At 36.7% G+C, this 25,144-nt stretch overlaps 1 protein-coding gene across 3 annotated transcripts in view; it reads right to left on the bottom strand.

Annotated features, from left to right (window-relative positions):
* The window catches only part of DIAPH2 (diaphanous related formin 2), a 243,940-nt gene that overhangs the window by 81,727 nt on the left and 137,069 nt on the right, over positions 1–25,144 (bottom strand). For all 3 annotated transcript variants that reach the window (XM_056359368.1, XM_056359370.1, XM_056359369.1), the window contains 2 exons: positions 21,247–21,412; positions 2,225–2,360 (listed from right to left, as the gene is read on the bottom strand). In XM_056359368.1, the coding sequence (XP_056215343.1) occupies positions 2,225–2,360; positions 21,247–21,412 (302 nt within the window). The remainder of the gene's footprint in view (positions 1–2,224; positions 2,361–21,246; positions 21,413–25,144) is intronic.

Genomic DNA, 25,144 nt, shown 5'->3' with positions numbered 1-25,144 from the left:
AATGGGATATTTAGGTGGTTCTTACCCCACTCACAGAAGAGTGCTTGTCCATATTACAAAGGACTTATTTTATTTTATTTTGGCGGGTGACAGATATCAAGGAAAGATTAATCAAATGCTGAAAGAGTGAACTAGAAAAGTCTCATTAAAAATCTCCATGAGCTTAACTTCCCCAAATATAGGAAATGTACGTATGCATCACCTTTATTTAAATTTTGTATTTTGTTTATAATTAAACTGAAATTATTTGAAGAATCTTTATATGGCATGAAATTAAACCTCGTCATCTATACAAAGCAATGCAGCTGTTCACTAAAACCTATGCTACATTATATTCTATGCAGTGTCAATGCCACTTTGAGCAAGGCCACAAATAATAGGATTTGTAGTACCACTGCAGAAACCCTCCAAGCCAGCCCTAGGGAAGTCACTTGAAAACCAACAGAAACGAATCAAATCAACAGCAAAACTCTGAGGTTTTGTGGCAAACCTATGTACACAAACACACAAGATTCTCACATAAAACATTTGCTTGCATGGTATTCAAATGAAGTACAGTGCTATATTTTTTAAAGCTCAGAATACAAAGAATGAAGTATTGGGAAAAACAATTTATCACAATCTGCAAATATAATAGCAAATCTAGTATATGATCTCTTAAAATATAATTAATAGTACATACAAAGTGATCACAGAAGAATGATCTTTCACTTGTAAAAAAAAAAATAATTGTTCTCATATTGTCCACTACTTTGTTTTTGCAATTTATATATGGATTGCTGATTTTTACCAAATGTAAAGTGTGAAATTACTGAGCAGAAACAAAGCACAAAGTTGTGACACTTGTATACATATATCAATAAAGACAAAACAGCGCTACTTGCTGAAATCGTTGCAAATATTGATTTGCATCAGATTGATGAAGTAATGCTTAAATAGATGATATATTTTTAAGATGTATTACATTCCTTAGGGGCTGGCTGTCCACGCACAATTCACAGATTTTCACTAGTGATGAGAAATTTACCGATACACCAGAAATACTGGTGTTCTAAATTTATGAGACACTAAACAGTAGCGTATTACACGACAATATTTTTGCACCACTGCATTATCAGTGATGTAAATTCTGACCAGTACCTTGTCTTTGAATGGTTCTGTGTTCATCTCCACAATCTTAAATGCTGGAGTGGGTCTGTTTGCCTGGTCTAGTATTTCTCCAGTATTTTTCACCCTTGTATAAACTAACTTTACAGATGCTGTATCTAGGCCCTTGGAAGCCAGTCTTATTTCTAAATTTATCCCCATTTGATACACCTCCAGCATATCACTATGTTAGTTTGTCATAATTATATGGTTTACTGCAGTGTCATCCTTACACAAAGGTCATCACAATCAAGAAGGAAACAGCATTTTTCCATGAGTATGTACCTGTTAAAACTGTTCAGTGGATAAAAAGAACAAGAGTTTTACAGCTGAGTCAGATTAGCAGTTTAACACAAATTCATGGAAACTGAACAAAAAAATGCAGCCTCAGGTAATCTCTTGCACAAATAATGTACAGTTTTACAACCTCTACTTGCCTTCTGGAGTCAAAAACCTGAAGAATAAAGCCCGTATTTAACAACCTTCTGGAAATCTGCACAGCATCAATATCAAGACCTCTTGATTCTTCCTACTTTCCTCTAAGGTGGCCTCATGCAAAACACAATATTCCCACAGCTGACAAGCTCAACATGCTGCTTTTTATCATGCTGAAATGTCACTCTACACTTAGGCTCCAAGCTCAACCACATTTTCCACCTCCTAATAGGACAGTTCAGAGAACATCCATTATAACATAGAGCCTCCAAGCCCAAAAAGACAGACATAAACTGCCACGCTACCTTGATTATAGAGATGTTTACAGAATGAAATTAATGGCAAAGCAACTAAGATACTTCTTCTTGGAAGTAAATCCATATAAAAAAATCAATTAACTGCTGCAAATGAAAACAAGCCAATAATTCACAACAAAACACCTTGAAAGAAACATGTATATTGTGGCAGGTAATGGAATAATATGATCAGGTAGGCTAAAACAAAACAGAATTTTCACTGAAAAAGTTAACCTTTTTCTTCAGCTTTCAAAACAGCAGGTGTTTTTCGTATCGATCAGGAATACCTTCAGTTTGTTACTCCTTCCTTTCCTTTTAACAAATCTGTACTAAAAATGATGCCTTACCTTTGTTCATATCAATCAACTGCTGCTTCTTCTTCTGTCGCTCCAGTTTCTCTTGTTCAGCCTTCTCTTTAGCCAATTTGGCTCTCTTTGTTTTCTCCTCCATTTCTCTTCTTTTGTTGTTTTCTTTTAATGCCTCCTGCATTAGGTAAAATGAACATGGGTGTCTATATACTGAGGAAAATTAGAAAAACAACAATAATCTTGTTTGCACAGATAGTGTATTTACATCCAATGAGCGGGGGAAAAAACCCAGGGACTGGCACCCAGTATTTGAAGCATCTTCAGGAATCTTTGAGGGAACATAACTCACCACACTGTTTGTACACATTTACATTATTAGATAGTGAGAAGAATGAAAACTAAAATAGCTTTGCCTCTATGGTGAATGACAAAGTTCCAAATTTGTCAGCAGCAACATGTTTTTTGTTTGTTATTGGTTTTTTTTTTTCCTGTTAGGACTGTAAGTCTAGCTTAAACTTGTAACTTGCCGTTAGGAGGGATGGATGAGTGGGGATGAAGCCAAGTTCCCACTACAAAGGAGCTCAATAACAAGTAACTGGATTACTAAAACAAGTTACTAAAATTTAAGCTACAATTCCTTAAACAATTTTCTTGAAATAGCCAAAGCAGCCTGGATCACTTACTTACACAAAACACATCAAAAAAAAAAAAAAAAAAAAAAAAAAAGGAAAACAGTTGGACTTATCAATTAAAACCCTAAACCGAAAGTCTGCGTGTCAACAGGTCACACAAACTACCGAACTAAAAAAACCCTATAGATGTAAGAGAACATCCCTGGATTGAAAAAAAATGAACACAACAAAAAAGCCCAACAAACAAAAACCAAACCACCCACAAAAAAACCAACAGCAAAACAAACCCCCCTTCCATGATCTTGCTTCCATCCCGCCTAGAAGATCCTGTCCCCTTCCAAAGGGGGCCCATGGCCATGCCCTGTGGCGGGGCTGATGCCAGCTGGCTGCCAGGCGCCCCCAGCCCCTCTCCCCCAGCCTCCTCGGCAGGACAAGACCAGGTAAGGGGTGCCAAGTGCACGGGTTGAGATGGAGACAGGGGGATCGCTCACCAATTACAGTCACAGGCAAAATACTGGGGGAAGATTGATTTTATCTCTTCCCCCCTCCCCTTTCTCCTCAGGCTCAGGTTCACTCCTCATGCCCCCCTACTGCAGGCAGCACAGCAGGGATGGGGTGAACGGGCACTTGCAGTCAGCCTGTAACAGCTCCTCTCTGCCATTCCTTTCTCCTCACACTTCCACCTGCCCCACTGTGGATGAACCTGCCCCAGCGTGGGTCGTCTTCTGCAGTCCACAGGGGAGCCTCTGCTCCGGGCCCGGGGCGCCTCCTTCCCTCCGCCTCAGGCTCTGGTGCTCCCAGGGCTGTTCCTCACGCTTCTTCCCCCTCATCCTCACCATCATGCAACATGTCGCCCTTTCCTGAACAAGTTTTACACAGGCCCCGTCACCTTCACTGGGCCAGCCGCTGCAGCGCGGGAGCTGGCTGTGTCCCAGGCTGCTCCTCACAGAGACGGCTCTTGGCCAGCACCACACACAAACCCCTCACGCTTTCTCACCACTTCTTTTCACAAATACCTTCATATCTCCTTTTACATTGCCTGCTCATGCTCTCTTTTCAAAAAGAAATACTTCAGCTCCCTTAAGCTGTTCCCCAAGATCCTAAATTTCTCCTTAGCTTCACCTTCCCTAAGATTCATTTATCATGACAAAATTCACTAAAATCCATCATCATGGAATTTCACCTAATGTCAGACAGACAGACGTGATAAGCGTTAGAGATGATTTTCTTTTTTATATTCACGACAGCGATGTATTTACTGCTCCCTTTCCCCTCCATCTCACAGTACACCAACAAGCTGTACCTACAACTGCAGGTCTGGGTTTCAGGTGATTTTGGGAACACAATATTTCCAACAAGTAGTAATAACAGTACAGAAAACACTGGATACAAAGATGTCCAGAATTAACATGGCATGTGCTCATTAATGATGTTTTAGCTCAAGAAGCTGAACAATCAATACTTGCTAAGCACAGGGCATAAGATAAATGGTTTCCATGTCAATGTTGACTTCTTTTCCCCAGACAATTTAATCATGCCTTTAAAACCAGGAAAATCATATATGTTCACAAATACAAAGAAGATTTCTTTGTGGATGTCCAAGACAATTTATCAGTTATTATTCCACAAGTAAAATTTCCTTAAGAAATGTGGAGCAGAGGCACATTACACAATTCTATATATTCCACAGAAATGACATTTCAAATGCTTTCAAATGAAGTTGACTATTCATCTTACTGTGTACACATTAGGAAGAAACTATGGACAACGACTGTCACTTCCAAAAGATAAGTCTATCTAAAGCACCTAAAAGTGTTAAGGTTTATATTAAATCATATCAGTGTTTGGTTATCCAGGACTCCCAAATGTCTCCAAATACAGAACGTTCACTCAAGTAAGGGACTGCATACTTCAGCGCACATATGCCATTTCAAGAGTTTACCAAGGTAAAATACCACAGGTAGCCCCTGTTTGGCAGAGATGCTGGATACCATAGTTACCAGCGACGTTACTTGTGGACGCACTGGAAAATCAGAGCAAGAACTGCATTTGTGGTATCGTCACATAACCAACTGCACTGAGAAACACCTTCTCTTTCAGAAAAGAGAAGAGAGTTGAAGGGCAAAAATCAATGTTTTATCCTGTTTGGGTTTGGACAGTTCTGTCTCTGCACATTCCATCACACTTGACAGAGACTTCATTTTACTGCAGCTTCACAGGCTGTAATGGAAGTAAATGCCCACAATCTTACGAGAGAAAGCAAATAAGAAATGTCATGGCTGAACTAGTAGCACACTAGCCACTGACATACTATGATTAGATCATAGATTCTGTCACACTTTTTAACAGGAAGACTACAGTAGACTGTACGAAACAAGCTCTGAAGTTACTGCATCTAGCAATTCACTTTGAGCTAGACCGTACAAGTCCTAGCTGAAGGCAGATTATATGAAAATACATATTGCAGTTCATAAAACACACTGTTTACTAATGATGATTCAAACAAAAGCCATTCAAAATGAAAGTTTCATCTTCCTGAAGAACAGTAAAATAACAAAATACTAGTAATGGCGTGTAGGAGTGCCTATCTCCATCTGCCTACACCCATCCCTTTATAGATATGCATACCTACATACAAACAAACCAAACAACCCCCACCATTCCAACACGTACAGCACAGGAAGCACAAAGAGCTCAGATGTCCATTACTGTCTATTACTTCTTCAAAATGCACACTTCCTAGTATTTTATTTACTTCCAGGATGTCAACACTTCAAGAGTATCTTCACATATAGCCACTTTCCAGAGACTACAAAGAAAGAGTTGGGGACGCCAAGTAAAAATCCACTAAGCTCTAATCACACATACCAGAGCTTTTTCCCAACAATCTGTTGCTACAACAGGTACAAGTGGCAGCAAAAGGGCATTAACACCCAGCCTCTTCTGAAATGGTTAAACTGGGCACTCTGCAAGGCAGGAGACAGAAACCCTGGCAGAACATCACATCAACATGCCTCTGGGCTTCTTGGTACCTAGACTGGCTGTTTCTGAACTAACACTGTAATGCAGCCCTGCACACAAACAGCTTCAGAAGCATTAAATAACAGAAAACTGGTACCATAGAGAAAAAAAATCTTATCCACTCTTACCTTGCTGTAGTACTCCAGTAACTGCTTGGTACCAGCTCTAGTATTTCTGATTGTTATATAGTGGATTCTTTCCTGACATCCTCAATTCTTAAAACTGCCTGCCCGCTCAAATAGTTCTATGCCGCATTCCTTGAAAGTTAATATATTTTTTTCTTCATCTACATGCCAATTCAAAATGAATATTGTGGAAAAAATTAGATCATCATTGTGATCATCACCATCATTTAATGCATGCAATTTTCTTTCATAAAGTGTATCTCAGAACCAAACCACCTGGAACGTACTACTTTGTTATTCCTCTCCATCAGGCAGTCTGACTCTTAACCATTTCGTATTTGTTACGTCGTTTACTACTGTACATTTCGTTAGAGTTGGATGAAAGCCTGAAATAAATCATTTGCAAGAACATACTCCCAGTTGTTTTCAAGTTATGTGCTAAAAGTAAAAGAAATATATATACATCTGTATTTATAAGCATACTTGATATTTAAATTAATATTTGCTACCAAATTTCATCACAGTTTTTCAAAGTTGACTGAAGACGACTGTAAATAAAGGTAAAGAGAATTTTGACTCGGATGTATAGTGGTTTCTACAGCACTTGCTTTGCCTGAATTGTATGACCAACAATCCTTTTAGGTTTCATTTTCTACAGCTTCACTACAAAGGGTTATTCTTCTTTTTGATGTGGCTTCCGTTTCTTCATTATTTATTATTTTCTCAATTTCTAGACCTCCAGACTGTGGACAAGCCTAACAATTTCTAACACAAAGGTGACAATTCTGCACCTGCCTTAGCAGTTATCTGGAGCCCACCAATCTAAAGTTAAGCCTTAAGTTAAAAGAAGTCTGGACATCAGCTCATGCTTCCATCTCTCTTCTCTTTGGCATACTTTTATACTCCTCTATGTCTATTCTCTGTCCAAGCTCTTGAGCTTCAGTGGACTGCTTTTAATACAGAACAGTACTACTTTGGGTTATCAGTTATTTTTAAGTATTGAATGGCAGTGATATCCTTTCTGTGTAGGTTTGCAGGCTATCTTACCTAAAAAGGTAGAGATCAGTTTGAGCACTGACAAAAACAGCTCTGTGATTAGCATTGCTTTTAGAAGAGGGGAAAAAAACATCAGCAGTTTTGTTACTGCAATGTAGCTCAACAGTGACAAAGTACGTATTAGTGTTCACAGGTATAAACTACCCAACTATATTTATTCCCCAATTAAAGGATAAAAACACAGTAATATACTAGTTACAAATTACACAAATGTCACAAAGCAAGAAGCAATCCACAGTTAAGAATAAAAGCCTTCCCAACAGCTATGGAAAACATTTTGAAAAGTACTCATCTAGATGCTATCTTTTCAAAACATGTACGTGCATGCAAAAACTGAAATAATTTTCAAATAAATCTCAATAGACAGAAATATCTTAATGTATACAACCCCCTTTTTTGATGTGCTATTCATGCGCCTCTGTATTTTTGGTTGGTGCATTAACCGTACGCAGTTTACCAAATTCAACTGCAAATTAAAAGTTCGAGAAAGTTTGCTTGTCCGTTTTTTGTTTTTAAAGAAAAACAAAACAAATTATTGTCCCTCCTAGCAGGCATAGATTCAGCAAGGAATATTATCTCTTGTTAAGGGAGCTAAGTTGAAGGAGCACATAGCTTTATGTTCCCCCTTGTGTTTATAAGGATTCACTGAAGTGAGGCTCTTGTACGCAGGATTGACAGTTTATAGTTTGGCTTCCTTAAGAAACAAATAAAAGATTAATATATCTCTTGCATTCTGTACATATCTGAAGTTTCGACAGACAAACAGATAGTCACACATAAACATGGTTGTAAGTAACCTCTCAAAAGTAAATTATTAAAAACAAGAAGAAAGAAGAACTGTAATGCACAAATCTCCTTGGATGTATTAAAGATGCAGTTGGCTACAAAGCGGTCATGCACCAATAATGAAGGCTGCCTGCGATCCCTCAGGCCTTCCCTAAATTTGCCTTGCAACTACAAAATATGTGAACTGAAGTTCCAGTGGAAAAAAAATAATCTTTTTCAGTCAGAACTCATTAGGAACAACAAACTCAGATTAAGTGGAAGTTAATCCACAGAAATAAAGGGAGTTAAAATACAGCAGACTGAGCAATCAGTTTATATGTAGAAGGACCTTTCGTGAGTATTCCTTGGAGGATAACATATGCAAATACATTGTTATCCTTATAAAAAAAATAGAAAAGCGATGCAATGAGCTGGTATTAAACAAAAGCAGACAAATTTAATTTCCTGATGGGTGGTCATGAAAGAGTAAGTAGAAAAGATTATGTTTGGGATACTGTCCCATGGTTTGCGCATCATGGCCGTTATATCTGACATGAAATGGCTTTGGCATGCCTTTCCAGATTAGGATTTTTGGCAAGTGTAGCTGCTGTTGCATATTCAGGTAGGGAGAAGGGGGTTGCTACTGCCTTACTGTGTGCGCTGCACAAGCTCTTCAAACTGCCTAGCAGTGCGAGGTAGAAGCCGTTTTCAGTGTTTACTGAACCAAGTTTAAGGCTATCAGTGAAAAACTGTATTGTATGTCTTAATTACTTAACAGTCTATGTTTGACTAATTACTAAACAGCCCCCAAGTGGACAGATTTGAGATTGTTTTAATAGCTCTTTTAAATCAATATTTGGATAGCAGAATAAACATTCATGTCTAATTCAGGCTATTCCTGTAAGTGACACAGAGCTGAAATACACAACTACCAAAACTGTATTACTGTCACTACAAACAAAACCCGAAGCAAAACAAAATTATAAAAGCAACAAATGTTTACTGTTTTCATAACAACCTGAGAAGAGGAACCAAGGGCCACAGAAGATGAATTACTGTTTTGTTCAAAAAGTGATCGTTCTGGATCAAGGAAGAGACAAATCAACAGGCTGGCGCATGAAGCCTTGCATCACCATGCAAGCACAACTCTTTAGAGTCTTGAATAAGAACTCACTCTTTTTAAGGTAAGTCTGAAAAATATGTTCCTGCAGAAGTCTAAATTCAGTAGAAAAAGTGATTTATTTTTTTTTAAACAGCAGGATTTTGAATATGATGTGTTGAAAGGTTTCAACATTTCTGGCTAGGAATTCTTAACAAATTTTAATAGAGGCTGTGAGAATTACACACAGTGCAGTGTATATTAATATAAAGTATCACAGAGTCATAGAATGATTGACGTCAGAAGGCACTTTTAAAGATCATCTAGTCCAACCCCCCTGCCATGGGGAAGGACACCTTCCACTAGACCACACTGCTCAAAGCCTCATCCCACCTGGCCTTGAGCACTGCCAGGGGTGGGCATCCACAGTTTCTCTGGGAAACCTGTGCCAGCGCCTCGCCACCCTCACAGAAAATAATTTCTTCCTTGTATCTAATCTAAAGTCTACCCTCTTCCAGTTTAAAGCCATTCCCCTTTGTCCTGTCACTACATGTCCTTGTAAAAAGTCCCTCTCCAGCTTTCTTGACAGCCCCTTCAAGTGACCTTCTGGTCATGCTTCTCTTGGTGCGGCCGGCTTTCTGGGCCTGCAAGCGCACAACTGCCGGGCCATGTGGAGCTTCTCGTCAACCAACAGCCCCAAGTCTTTCTTTTCAGTGCCTGGGTTTGAAAGACCTTGCATGCTTCTTTCAAGACAGGGCTGACGGACTACCAAAAGAAAGTGTTCTAGAGGTTGTGTGGCATTACACTCCAAAGAAATGATAAACGGGGAAAGAAAACCCCTACATCTAAGGGATATGCTTATTCATCTGCAATTTTTTTCTTGAGGTTTCTTACACCTTCCACTTCATGCTTCTCATTATAATTTGACAGGATAATCCAATTCTATTAGTTTGCCTTGGATTTTCCTAAACGTGATAAGCAAACTAATATGAATTTATGGAAGTGAATGAGCTATAATTTACTACAACATCAGCAAGCTAATTGAAGATGCAATAATGCAGCGATCAATCTGAAATCACAATTAAGAAAAACATGGATTCAAATTATCGAATTATCTTAATAAGATATATGAACAAACAGAATGATGAGGCTAAGACTACATGAAACACCCTTGTGGAGATTTCAGAGAAGTCAGATTCCTTCTAACCCATGACAGCTTTTCAGAATTGTGTGAGGTGCAGACGTAAGGGATGGATAGGTCTCTTTTAGACTTCAACTCTTGACAAAGTGAGTCACTTAGAGCAAGTAATAAAGTCTACTGGTTTACAAGAGGTTCCCAGCATCTGAGTTAGATTCACAGCTTAAGTATCGTGGCAGTCAAAACCCCAAACTATGCCTAGTTTCCAGAGTGGAATAAGGATTCAAAATCTTCATTTAAATATTATAAATTTCCCAAAATAATGCCTGCCATCAGCACTGAATTGAGAGTGTGTTTAAAACTATCTAATGGAAAATTTGAAAGAAAAGTTTTTAATTCCGTTCCTTTTCAAGGCTAGGAAACTTAACTCCACCACTTCCTCTAGACCATGTTTTCCCATATTACTTCTGAAAATATTACTTAATCAAAAGCATCGCTACCATGAAATATAACATCTGTTGCTTTTACCCCATCCACAAGGGCAACCACATCGCCACAGAAGAAATTTAAGACTTGTCTGAAACAAATTCCAACCTCATTTATGTTGCCTATTACTTCTACACTTGCCTACCTTCAAATACTTGCAAATGCAGTATACTGTAACTCAGCTCAATTTATTATTATTTATTTTTACATATTTTGGGTATCTTCCAAGAGGAATGCCATCACACCTTCTATATCATGAATAGAGTAGCTACTTATCTACCAGTACCAACAGCTTGTGAATAGAGTAGCTACTTATCTAGCAGTACTAACAGCTTGTTAATAAAGTTGATGAGTTATCACACCTATGTGAATTCTTTTGATTCTAATTCTATTACTTATAAACTTTCCCAGCCTACGTCTAATTACTGATTTGTTCAATATTATGATTTAAAAAACAAAAATAATTCTCCAGCACTAGCTGGATGTATGCACTCAGATGAGAATTTAGAGAGCTTACAAAAGGGTATTTGTGGGGGGGTTGGGGCAGGGGAGGAGGAAGAGCTTGCTATATACTGCCTGTTAGCATGAACAACGTTTCACTATTGATACTACCTCTTGGGAAATTTTGCTGGAGAACATATTCTTAGTCATTATTCTTTATTTTTTCATAGCTTCTTCTTAGCTAGAAACTGCTATCTTTCAGACTACATTAAAGAACTGGTACTTTTTAGGCAAAAGGGAGAAACTATTCCCAGACAATTAACCAGGGAGAACAATGAATAAATACAGCCTTGCTTTTATACCACTCCTGAATTACCAACTCAATTTATGATTTTGAAAGCTGGGACTTGACTATGTATTGCATTTCATAGTAAATCATATGTTTATTATGTATTTATTTATGTATTGTATATTCATTGATTTATATTTTTTTAGCCAATGACCTGGTATATTCAAAGGACATTTCAAAAAAGCCATGGGGGGGGAGGGGGGGGAACAACAACTAAAACCCAAAAACATTCCTGAGTCATGGAGCTTGAAATTTACTTTGAAACAAGTTACAAGCAAACAGATAACAGGAAGGAGAAAAGGTCTTACAGGTACATTTATACTCAAGATGCTTTATCTACTGTGGTGAAAGTTTTTTCTTACGAAGGCAACATCACAGATACTTTGTTTCCCGCCTGGTACAGGGCTACCATCTTACAAAATCTTGAAAGCCCACGGTAGCAGGTGCTCCATAAAATGTTTTATCATTTTGGGGAGATTTGCACTTTCTGGATCTTGAATTACAGGGTTACCGTAAAAAAGAACCCAGCCACATAGTAATCATCAATCAGTAGTCAGTTCAGATACAAAAGGGCAGTTCATTTCATAGGTCTCTGTTGATGAGTTACTCACATCTGCTTAGATATTTACTTATACTAGAACACAACTCTTTTCCCCTAAGTACATAAATAATGGAATTTAAAGATTCAATTACTTATTCAAAGTGCTGCATTTAAACAAATGTGAGGGAAACAGTCACCACTGATAAAAATGTCTACCAGATATAAAAGAATATCACTTCACTGAAGGAAAAAGCTTCTCTGTATTTCCTAACAACTATGCCCATCAAAGCCTGTTATTGCTTCAAATTCTACCCAACTATTCTTATAGGCCTTATTACAACATCTGTTTTTCAGACTCAAAATTCACCTTTAAGACTACCTGCATTAAAGGGGGAGCCCACAGAGCAAACGAAATATGAAATATTTAAGAACTGTATAAAAGAAAAGAACATTTCCTATCTAATGTAAAAGTATTTATTTCATACAACTTCTGTACAGCACAAAATCTGATTAAAAGAAAGTTTTTGTCCACTTGCAGATGCAGGCATGAAAGATTTGGTGGATATTTTAAATACTCTAGCACCAACAGAAACATTCAGGAAGTGACAGATTAAAAATATTTCTGATCATTTGATATAAACTCTAAGACAGCAGGTTAAAGTGAAGATCCAAAACAAAAGAACAAACTGGCATCTTGCTTCAGGCAAATGATTAATCATTATTTGATAAGAGCTTGAAACCGTATCAAACCAAAATAAATCAGTTTGCAATTGTCCTCAAGGACAATAGAGATTTGTGTTTATTTTCAATGGAAGACAGACACTAAATCAATAAAATCTAAAAAACATTTCTTCAAGATAGTCCTAAATATAAAAGGCATGTTATTATTCAGTGGATCTACCATTTTATCTGCAAAGAGAAAAAAAACACAAAAGCAAACCCAGAAAACCTGAAGCGCCCCATGCCACACCACCCCCACCCCCCGCCCCCCCTTTTGATTAAATGTCTCTTTAATTGTCAGCTCCAAGAATACACTTCCCCCCACTTCTTCCCTTCCCCCCCCACCTTCTTCCCCCCCGCCCGCTTTCCAGGCCTGATTTTGTCTAGTGCTCTGTTTGCAAAGGAAGTGCTCAGGTGGTTTACTTACTTCTTGTGATATGCCTCGAATACAATGAGGTTATCAACACCTACTTAAGCACAAAATCAAAGTAGTAAACAGACAGGTGACACAAGTACCAGCAAAAATCTAGTTAAAAGCTCACTTCATAGGTTTAAATATGCTACCTAATCTCAGGACAAATAAATAAAAGACTAAGCAAGAAGCAGGACAGCCATGAGGGGACCATGAGAGACAAGATTTCTAACTGTAGAAGGCAGAAGGGTAAAGCAATACAAACTTTATTTCGTTGTTTCACTACACCCTGGGCTCTAATTATGTTTCCTGCAGAAATGGTTAGAGAAGCTTGGGGATAAAACAGGAGCAGACATAGAATAATAAATAAACAAACTCTGTTTCTTCTATCTGCATCTCTGGGTTGATTCACTATATTACAGCTCAATTAACTTAAATGGCTCACAAGGACTATTTGGTTAGATGGCTGGTCAGAGGTGCTGTAAGTTTGACTATTTACAGTCATATGATGGGCAGTTTTCATGGTGTCACTTAGACTGTGAATTCCTAACGCTGCGGTGGGTTTTTTTTTTCTCCTCCTACCATCACAGAACAGCCCCAAAATACTTACTCTGTCCCACAAAAGTAGACAAACGTTGATAAAAACTAAATACAAAACATTGATTTGGTACTTTGGAAACTTTTTATCTGGACAGTTATAAAGTCATAGAAAAACTAACAAAAACTGTCCATAAGTCACTAAACTTCCACGGTAACTGCCCAGTACTGGGAAAAGTATAGGAAGTGCACCCGTGGCAACCAGTACGTCTCACACAGAAAATGAGAAAGGGCAGCTCACACTGCCTGCCTACAATTTCCTTTCCTCCTGTAGTTTAGGGGTAACAGAATAACAACCTATTTATATGGAAAATTTTGTTGAAGACAAACTACTGGACGCAAAGGAGTATCGCAGTATTGCTTGTACATTTTGATCAGAAGAATGAAGGATGAAAAAACAGCACTGACTATTCCAGAAAATGTTTCTCTCACACTCTAGATACTTGCCATTCAGCACAAGAACTTCTGAATGCTTATATTATGTGGAGGTGCATTTATTATATACTGTTTCTGTCCAACTTGCAAAAGGCAAGCAATTAGAAAACATAATGCATGCATATATATGTGGTTTTTCAAGTAATAAACAGGCATTATTTTTCAATTGATACATGGCGCTTCCTCTAATGATGTTTATAAGTCTTTAACTTGAGTTTTCAAAAGACCAGCTGTTTTCTTAACATTAAAATAGCTTGATATAAACATAATAAGACAAATATATATCAAGCTCCAAACATACTATTATATATATATGTATACATAAACATATAAACACACAGAGAACATTTTCTCTGTAACCTGGGGATGTGCCCTGCAGAATATATTTTTGAACTAATTCTTTTGAATTCATCTTTAAAAACATCCATATATATTCCATCTTTTTCAAATACACTAGCTGAATTGCATGATTCTGTAACATAAGGTATTCTTATCTTTACTAGCAAATGAGAGGAAGAAAAACTGTCATTACAATCAATCTATTTAGTCAGTATTCTCACTTTTACAGAGCGGAATCATTCACAGAATCAGCGGTTGAACAAAGGGAAATCCAAGCAACAGCTGTTCTACAAAGGCAGCAGGAGACAAGTGATGATTTCCTGAAGGGCTATGTTCAATTCTAAGTGCTCACAAAGGCCAGTTATCTCAAACGATACAGACCATAGTTTCATGGTGTATAGGCACACGTATATGATGCATACATAAAGTATTTGTTGTTCGTAACTGACCCTCAAGGGAAACCTCCTCAAAGCCCAAGAATCGCCCACCCTGCTGTGCAGGAAGGTGAGGCGGTGGGGCAGGGGCCAGCCGGGTTGAACAGGGCACTCCTGGCGGAGCTCTGACACAAAGCACAAAACACAGAGAAGTGGAAGGACAACTACACCATCCAGGAGGAATACTGCCCAGGTAGGGAAGTAATTAAGAAAGTCAAAGCTCAAATGGAGATAAAACTGGCAAGGTACATGAAAAGCCATAAGAAAAGCTTTTATAGCTACAAACATATACAAAAGGAAGGTTAAGGAAAATGTAGGTCTGCTGCTGAATGGAGCATGGTACCTAACATCAAAGAAGAAGCTGAGATGGTCTGCGCTGCCTTCATCTCAACCTTTGCCATCACTCTCTCACAGGTAGTTTAAGCAACTGACTGATGTCCCTGCAAGGCCTCTATTTCATCAAAAAGTTGTGGGACTCAAGGAACTTCTTCAGTGCCTGGAAAAGGCAAATGTTATGCTCATCTTCAGAAGAGTGAAGAAAGCTTGGTGAGCTACACACTACTCAGTCATGGCTTCTGTTTTCCAGAAGATCAGAGAGCAATTCTTTCTGTAAGGCATTTCAAGGTACATAAAGGGCAAGAAGGTGACTGGAAACACCTGACATCTGACTTACTGAGGGTAAATTGTGCCCAACCTGACCGTCTTCTCTAATGAGATGACCGGCTTTTTGGATGAAGAGAAGGCAATGGATATGGCCTACTTGGGCTTTAGTAAACCCTTCAATACAGACTCCTAAAGTCATGGTATCTTCATTCATGGAGATACTCAAAACTCAGATGGACAAGGTCCCACGCAGCTTGAACTACTACACTAGCCCTGCTTTCAGCAGAATGTCAAATTCAATGACCCTCTTAACATCCTCCTCCAACCTAAATTACCTTATGATTCTATGGTTTATCTTGTCATCACGTATGTTCACACCAGAAATGTTCGCAACAAACCCAGAAGAACCAATCTAAAGAATTTTTGAACTTCTAATTTAGAATTGCTAGCAGTAGAAGAAACAAGCTTTATCAATAGACAGGCATTAGCAATAACATTAGGAGAACGACTAACAGGAGGAAATGTCATCAATATTTCCAAAATATCTGGAATTATTCTTCAGTCCTTTACCAAAATACTAATAAAAATTAATGAGACCACTTAGAGTAAGCATACAGGCATTAGTCTGAGCTGGACAAATTTAATAAATATGCATGCTACGGGGAGTATTAGGAGATGCTGTATATGCTCAGTCTTTTCCGATTGCTCCTGAATTCTTATCAGTAATTATGACTCCTTTTTACAGTTAATTCCACAGATTAAACTAGTTTCAGTGTCTTTTTCCTTTTGGGAAACTTCTCACAAGCATCAAAATGTTGCAGAAAAACTTAATTCTTTTTAGTACTTTTTTCTTTATAGAAAAAAAAAAAATCCTGCACTGTGAACTTTTAATGCTTGCCCTAGGCCTTCCTCAAGTGTCTGGAAAAAATTAAATCCCTAAACAAGAATCTTTATGCCACTAAAATCTACAAGGTTCTGCTCTAGTGGATAAAATAAGTCAAGAAACTCTCAAAAGACCTAATTACAATTACTACTACTGTATCTATCTGAACAAGTGAATTGACTGAAGCACAAATGATGCTACGTGAGCCTCAGATTTCACTTTTTTTCTAGTGAAGCATTACTATTGAAATTAGTATGCATCATACATATGGTCCAAGTTAATTTCCTTATTTAATAACTTTCTTTAAAAAAAGGCTTAGAAGATAAAAGGACAGATAAATACTTTAAAGACCACAGCACTAGATGGAAATAATGAACTATTTAGACCAACATGTAGCAGTAGAACAGTACCCTAGCAGATTATTTTTTTCACTTTTTAAAATTATAAAGCAATGCAAGAGATTAACCCTACTTTTCCTCAAACCCAAACCCACTATTTATGATAGGTTATTTCTGTATGGAATGCAAGTTTAATATTCCAAATGAGAACGCAGAAATTGACAATTCTGTCTTGATAAACTAGATTAGTTTACAGAGACTTAGTCTCTGGGATAATTTTCCACCCAAGAAAACCATTCAATTGCAGTTCGTTATTATCAGGCCAAATATAATATCATGAATATCGTAAGAAGAACTAAGAATAAAGAGGTTTGTAGAAACTCCAAGAGCAGAAAGGCCTCCAACCTCTGAAACACCTGCTGGATTGAAACTTCTGCTGGGAGAAGTAACAGGAGTTTGCATCTGTAATGACTTCCCTTTAACACAGAAGGCACTTTACCTTAATTAGGTAGTAAGACAATTAATGCAGTGCATTAATTTGTTGAGTGTATTCATACCACAAAATGAAGGGGTTTTATGGGATGTTATTAAAACATGACAACCCCATACCAAGGATCTTAAGAATGCATACGTGAAGTTATTATGATCCTCAGTAAAAAGCAAGGGACTACTAGCTCATGACTAACTACACGGTGCCTACCAGAAGGCAGCCTTACTTTTTATTTGTCCTTAGCTACCCCTACGAAAATTTTAAACAGAAAGTGCACTAGAAGTGATTTAGCATATATATGAAATACAAAAGATGGATTACATCTGAAAAAAGCAGAGTAGTTATAATCTGCTGAAAATATAGAAAACCCACTTGCTCAAAATCAAATCTAGCAGAAGGATTCAGCTACAGAGGATATTTTAACTGCGAAACACTTCCTCAATAGCCTCTTCCCCTCCTATGTAATAATAGGAACAACAATAATAATAATCACAGCAAGTCTGCTGTCTGGTTTGAGTACTGTCTAGTACTCAGAAGAATGTGGGTATTCGTGCACTCACATATGAAGAGCCAACAAAGTTAAGGAGATTCTGGCAAAAAAACCCCACACAGTATTTCTCAGTATAAATGACTAGGGTGGTTTACACAATTTACACCACTGTTCTGTATCTACAGAGAAGTATTTGCAGAAGTAAAATACATACATATGTATATAACATTAACCAGAAGATTATGTGTAAATAATAATTGACAGTACTTTGCATAAACAGTCTCAAAACCTTCATTACTCTCATTGCTATCGATGTCTCAGAGCTTAAAAAAGAAGTCACAATTGTCCTACTCTTCGACAACTTCCTGAAACATTCATTATCTATAGCTTTGCTATAAGTACAAATGAAGTGAATTCATACTGAAGAAAACCTTATTCTAAATTCAAATTAAAATTCTTCTGTGAGTAACCACCTCTCCTGAACTATCTAGATTGGGAAGCATGTGAATAAAGTATTTCATTAAAAGCTCCTAAAACAGGACTCCATTTAAATGAGGTAAATTAGCAAATATTTTTTGGGAAAAAAAAAAAAAGTTAAGACAATTCAGGCCTCTTAAGTGCAGGCAGACATGCATGGAAACCTAAAACTAGACATAATCATCTCAAAAATACTTTTAATGAAATTCAGCCAAGTAACAAAAAAAAAAAAAAAAAAAAAAAAAAAAGGCAATACTCCAACACTCCCTCCTGCCAGCTTTTAGGGGTTTTGTATAGCATAGGCTTGCATTACCAGGCTTGTACTTAGCCCTAAACACTACTAACGTAAAATGTAAACGCAATCCCAGAAAACTGTTTTGCAGAAAATTGAAGGTCCTCATGGGTAACTGGCTGATGCAGGACAGTGTCCAGGTTGGGCTCTGCGGTATGAGACAGATACAGCCACACTGGAGTGAGCCCAGCAGATGATACCAAGACAGTAAGTAATCTAGAGCATATGCCAAGCAGAAAATGAGACATGAGTTTGTTCAGCTGTAAGAAATGAAGGCTCTGCAAGGATCTAATTGCTGCCTGTGAGCTAACAGGAGGGTTAGAGAAGGCAGAAATATATTTTTCCCAGAGATGCACAGTGATACAGCAAGAGGTGATAGACCAAAGCTGGAACATGGGAAATTTTATTCAGTTATTTATTTTTCTCACCACAAGCATGATCAAAGACTGGAAAACCAACCCAGAGAGTTTGAACAAGGCCCTGTGCAACCTGCTCTAACCTGACCTTGCTCTGAGCAGAAAAGTTAAACTACATAATCTCTGAAGCCTAATCAACAATATCACATGAATTTAGACATGGATACCCAGCAACATAGTGTTGATATTGTATAGAAAGTATAAAAGCTTCAGGAATTAACGCAGATTCTGCCTTTGCAGATAGTGGAACTTAGATCATCAGAAGATAAATTGCATATCCATATATTTAAAATTTTGGCATGTGGTGATCCCTCCATAGCCAGATTTTCATTCAGTTGTCCCTTTGTTCATTAAGTTAACAAAATAATGCACATAGGTAAAGCAATAACTATTATAATCATACATCATATGGCCATTATATTAAAGGCTAAAGGATGGAATAACCATTTATTTCCATAGAATACAACATTAATGCAGAAAATATAAAACTGTTATACCATGAAACTCACAGATATGCCCTCTGTATAAAGATCTACACATAAACCGCAAAATTCTTTTTCTAACTAGCAAGCAAGAAACATGGATAAAATGTAGTCTGCTAGATTGCATTTCATTTCCTTTATAAAATAATTAGCAACACCAATCAGTTAAACCCATGCAAAAACACTGAAAAGAACAAGTGTTACTGAAATCATAACATGAATAAATTTATCACTAATACTACATCATAGAGTTCAAAATTCACAACACTGAGAAAAGTCAATAGTCAAATTGTCACTATGTCTCTGAACTCTTAAGTACCAATTTTTGCCGCGAAATAAGACTCTTTTACATATGACTCAGTAGCACCACCAGCCCTGAATTCAATGCTTTAACACTTATAGAATTACTTACAGAAACTCATTCTAAACCTGAAACAATGAAAATGTCATCTGTTCCTGGAACTGTGACGATGTGCACATAATAGTTTGTTGTCTGCTTTTGGTTCATTTAGAAAGGCCACAAAAATATTCCAGCTTTCTTACTAAAAGAGCTACTGTACTTCCTATCTAATTTCTCATGTTTACACCTAAAAACCTGTAATAACATTTCCTCCGCCCCCTTGCTCCTACTCAGCCACTTCAAAGCAATACATGAATCTGTTAGAAATATTCTCCCTGGAAATTCAATTATAAGCATTGAAGAGCCATCAGCCAGATCTTTAGGAAGTCAAAAGCAAGGAAACTGTAAAAACACAATTGGAAGTATTCTCATTCCAATACATCTTCTAGAAAACATTTGCCTTCTAGCTCCTGTCACCTTCATAGAATTTAAATACATACTCGAGGACAGATTTTCATCACAGTATTTGGACATTACTAGCCTCAAGTCACAGATTCATGGAACGCTCAGGGTTGGAAGTCTGTTTCCAGGAGTTACAATAGGACAGATTTCCAAATTCATTGAAAATTCAAGCCTTGGATTTAGGAAAAATGCTCTGAGATACCTCATAACAACTATTCCTGTTCTTGACAAGTCTTCACACAGATGTGTTGGTATACTTAATAATTATGAAAGAACTGGTGATTTACTTATGGGGGAAAAAGAAAAAGAACAATTTCAGCCAATTTAAAATGAATAGTTAAATATATCATAGTTAACAAAGTAAACTTGGCATGAAATTGATGTTTTAAACTAGTTCTATCTCCATCACACTGAAACTGAAATTCCTTATGATTACATGATATATTCAGCTAGCTACTGGCAATAGACAGATCAGTGAGGCACAGCTGTATGGTAAATGATGGTATTTCCAAGTGGTGTTAATATTCTCCAGAGACACAATGTGACATTCTAGACATCTGTTTTCCCTATACACTTCCTATGGTGCAGCTAATTATGGCTCCCACACAGCTACTAGGAAAGATGACATTAAACCCATTTAAAAACTTAGCTATTTAAAATGAAATTCTTAAATTCCTTCATAAAAAAGCCATACCCAGACATCAACCACTCTGGATGACTGGAATGAAAAAAAAAAAAATAAGCATCTAAGTGAACTTCATGAGTTCTGTCAGCAATACAGACAGAGCTCATCTTGAAAGTCTTAGCCTTAGCATCACAGCATGACTAAAGCATCATCAATTCTAACACAATATGAACAGAGATACACATCCAGTCAGGTCTCAATTTTAACATGGTTTTCACTACCACACCTGTTTGTTGTGTGTCATCCAAAAGGCAAGTTTTTGAAAAGAGGAAAAACAATTTGTTATTATCTGTATGTCTCGACCTCTTACACAGTTGAGCTGGCAAGTTACAAAATGCAGGATGATAGCTATCAGTGACCAAAATCTAAATCATTCTGGAAACATTCACCTGACTTCCTGCCACAGAACAAAATATAAAGTTAACTATAACAAAAAACGAGAGAGAGGAAAGAATTAAAATTAGGAGAAAGAAGATATCAGAATATGCATAACATTTTGCAGATGTTACTCACCAAAAACAGAGTTCTGAAGTTGCTCAGATCGCCAAAGAATTCCTCTATGCTTACTGCTTTGGGATCAAAGGTAAAGTATTCTCCCAGATTTTCATACAATTTAGTCATGTTGTTGTGCATGTTGGACAATTTTTCGTATTGCTCTCGGGCACTCTCAGCAAAGCTGTAAGGTTTTGTTAAGGAAAATGATTCAATGTAATCCAATCTAACAGTAAAAAAGAAGTAAAGAAAACTCAACACAAAGGTTAGAAATGGAAAATTTGCTAGTGCTGTTCTGCTTTCAAATATGACAATTTTATATATTAATGTTAACATGTCTGCAAGTTTATACCAAGTTGTGGCACACTTTTCCGTTAAATGATCCCTTTCCAATGGTGAAGGTTTGCCATTAACACACTATACAACTAACTTGGTAAAATTTCCAAATACCTTAGACATTTTTCTTTTAATAAATAATCTAATTTTGTAAAATACTGTCTATTAAAAGTCATACTGAAAATCAGTTTTCTGTGAGAATCTGACTATAACATCCACCCTGTTCAGGTGATGTCATGTCCCTGTGTATTATATACCTGTATTTTATATGTAGAATTTGCATTGCTCATAACCATCAATGACAAAATTATATAATATGATGTCTAATTTTCATTGCCTTTTAATATGGATGTCTTTTTTGTGGATTCTTTAATGCCTAGCCACAAAGCTCAGCTCATGCCTCAGGCTGCTTGTACAATGTACAGTTATTTGGGGCACTCTCTCAACTATGTAATTTCACAGAACTTCTAAAAATGGAACATCCACCCACTTGCCCCAGTTAACCGACAAACAGCTTTGAAAAATTATTAGTAAGAAAAACATCACAGAACAACAGAATTCTGTATTTCTGTTAGGAAGTATGGAAGTCTAGAAATGCAACAGAGGTTGACTTCCATCTCAGCAGTCATCGTTAAAAGTTTGGCATAATCCTTTTAAATAGAAAAATGTGGCATTTTTTTCCCCCTTATATGAAAAAAAATATTTTTAGAACAATTCATTTGCAAATAAAGGAAGGGTGCAAACTGCTAAGGGAAACACTAAGTCTGTCTCAAAGCAAGTAGGTTTTCGTCTGCTGTTTTCTTCTGTTGTATTTGTTTGTATCCACAAAGATAACAGTCACAAATCACTGTAAAAAAGTCAGCTAGTACACGATTAAACTAGTTCTGCTGATACCAAATTGTAGCTGATGAAAGTGTTGTGCTGTACCTATCAAAACCCAACAACAAAAGACACAAGTTATTCCCTGAACTACAAAAATCATGCAGCCTGGCTCCCTGTGGCTTTCACTTGTAATGACTCTCTTCCATGCAGATTCTGATTCTTAATACAGCAGAGCTCATGCTTCAACCTTTCCCCATACCTGAGACTCTAATTTGAGACTCTGCCTAGTACCACATTTGTAATTACTCAATATTTTTGAGATCCGTATCTCTCCGTAAAATAACAAACAACCTAGAAACTAATTAGGGAAAACAGACATACAGAGAAATCTTATAAACCATTTCTTTTCAAGACCAGACTAAACCCAAAAATGATTCTTCAGAGAACCATCAACAAATTGCAGAATAAAGAAATTCAGGTGGATATTCTATTCAAAGCCTTTCTGTAGTGTTTGGATACTGTTGAGTAAAGGGCTGCCATCTCCAAGCTACACGAAGCTAAAAGGAAGCCTAACAAGGCTGAAAGCATCTCCCATTGTGAAGAGGCCTGATATTTCACCTAGATTTTCCTGCTTTGATTAATGGGAGAGTATGTAAATAGTCAACTACAAACAGGTTCTTGAAAGTATGTCTGAAAACTTTACATAATATAAGCTTTCCTCCAAAGGGATAATTTTCTAAGTAATCCTAATTCATTAAAGCCTCAGTAGCATAAAAGGAAAGCTGTTTTATCTTGTTCATAGAATGTCAGCTTATAATGTTCATTTAGACAGGCAGAAAGTAAAAACCAACACTATGGATCTTTACACATAAATATCAAGACTTTGAAACAGTAATATCTACCAGTATAGTTTCATACCACTGCAAACACAGTACTAATACACCTATATTTCCAGTTTACTGAAATGAAGTTTAACCTGCTTGGTTAGAATGTCAAGCTTGAATCACTCATGTTAACACAAGACAAACTTGGGATAGCTCCCTCTTTAATGACATTTAACTGTACAAAAGGAAATTAAAGTTTAATAGCAAGAATACATTAAGTAGGTAATAATGGCACATCACTGAATTATTGAACACAGCCTAAAATTTTAGAAAAAAACATGAATTGCCTTGGAGTCAGCAGACCACTGTATTGAAAAACTCACCAAATATGGTAGGAAACAGAAATATGAAGGTATATAACTATACAAATTTTATCTATGATTCCTTTAGAAAGAACCTCATATAATACAATATAAACCCAAATCAATATATTAAGAATGACTCAAGTCTGAATAAAAGAAAAAAAACACTCAACCTTCTAGATGTGAATTTAGTTCTTTCATTGACTCTTTCCCAGAGTCAAATTCTCCATTCAAGCTGCACATTTAACATGAGCAATAGCCACAGTAAGCACTTAAAAGAGAAAAAACCCCAATACTGGTAATGAAACTAGGAAATATTTTCAAGTAACAGCGCAGAAACATATACTGTAATTTCAACAATTTTTTTGTTTGATCTGATAAGTACGAAAGTGCAAATAAATACCATTAACACATGGCTTGTAAGACAAAAGAATGTCAGTAAGACAGAATATTTTAACTCTACTTAATTTTGAAGAAAACAAGTCAGTGCCGTAAACACAATAGTTTCCAGTCATATGGTACATCATATTAACGAAGTTCCTTTGTCACACTCTATATGCTTCATACAGTCTTCATGCTCATGAAATACTAATAACTTGAAACATCACCTTGAAATGTACTACAACTCATTGCAAAGACAGTCAATACAACAGAGAAGCAAAGCTGTACTTGCCTACACTATTGCATAAAAAAACGATTGAAAATCTAAGCTATCAAAACTGTATGTATTATTAGTACTTAATTCCAAAAGTTTTCATTAATATAGACTGAAGCTTTAATGAGTGCTCATTTAAAAACTGTAAACAAGGTTTCATTCTTAGTATTCTGAATCAAAACAAAAATCACAAACCTGTTGTTCAGGTAAACGAAATTACTTTATTTACAAGGGTTTTTTCCACATACACATTTATTTTTTTTTTTCAATTTCTTTCATAACCATAAGAAAAATCTAAGCCAAGACTTTACTTTAAATACTACTATTTGAAAATTTTAAACAAAAAAAAAATATCCCAGAAGCCCCACTTGGAAACATTCTTTCTTCTTCAGCACCATACCTGCCTCCCCAAGTTCCACATAAACCAAGAAAAACAGGTTTGTAAATCTGTATACACAGACAGTTATTGCTTTACTAAGGTTAGGAAATACAGCACTGCAAGGATAACAGAACCATCCCTAATCACCATCTAAGCAACTCTGGACATACAATCCTTACTGAAGTTTTTATATGTAGCGATTGCTACATAAAGGAAAGTTTATGCTGTTTCATCCCTTTCCTTTCTTCAATTTAATACCACTGCAAAAGGCAACTACACAAAACTACTCTGAGATATTCTAAGTGTCAAGTGTGAATTTTTGAAAAAGTGTTATTTCAGTTTAAAATTTACAGGTGTCTTCTGAAAGTGCTATCCTACTGCATTGGTTCTAACACATCACCCTGAGATTAATTAAATAGATCACTGTTCAGTAAGCAGTATCAAAAAGTTAGTAATACATGCTTCACCATGCAATCCAGTAAAATCCTCTGCATGCCATGTCTCTGAAGAACTCTGAAGAACATTAAAATGCAAACAAAAA

Source organism: Falco biarmicus, chromosome 14, assembly GCF_023638135.1.
Source record: "Falco biarmicus isolate bFalBia1 chromosome 14, bFalBia1.pri, whole genome shotgun sequence".
Classification (NCBI taxonomy): domain Eukaryota; kingdom Metazoa; phylum Chordata; class Aves; order Falconiformes; family Falconidae; genus Falco; species Falco biarmicus.
This window is presented reverse-complemented; position numbering and strand designations above follow the sequence as displayed.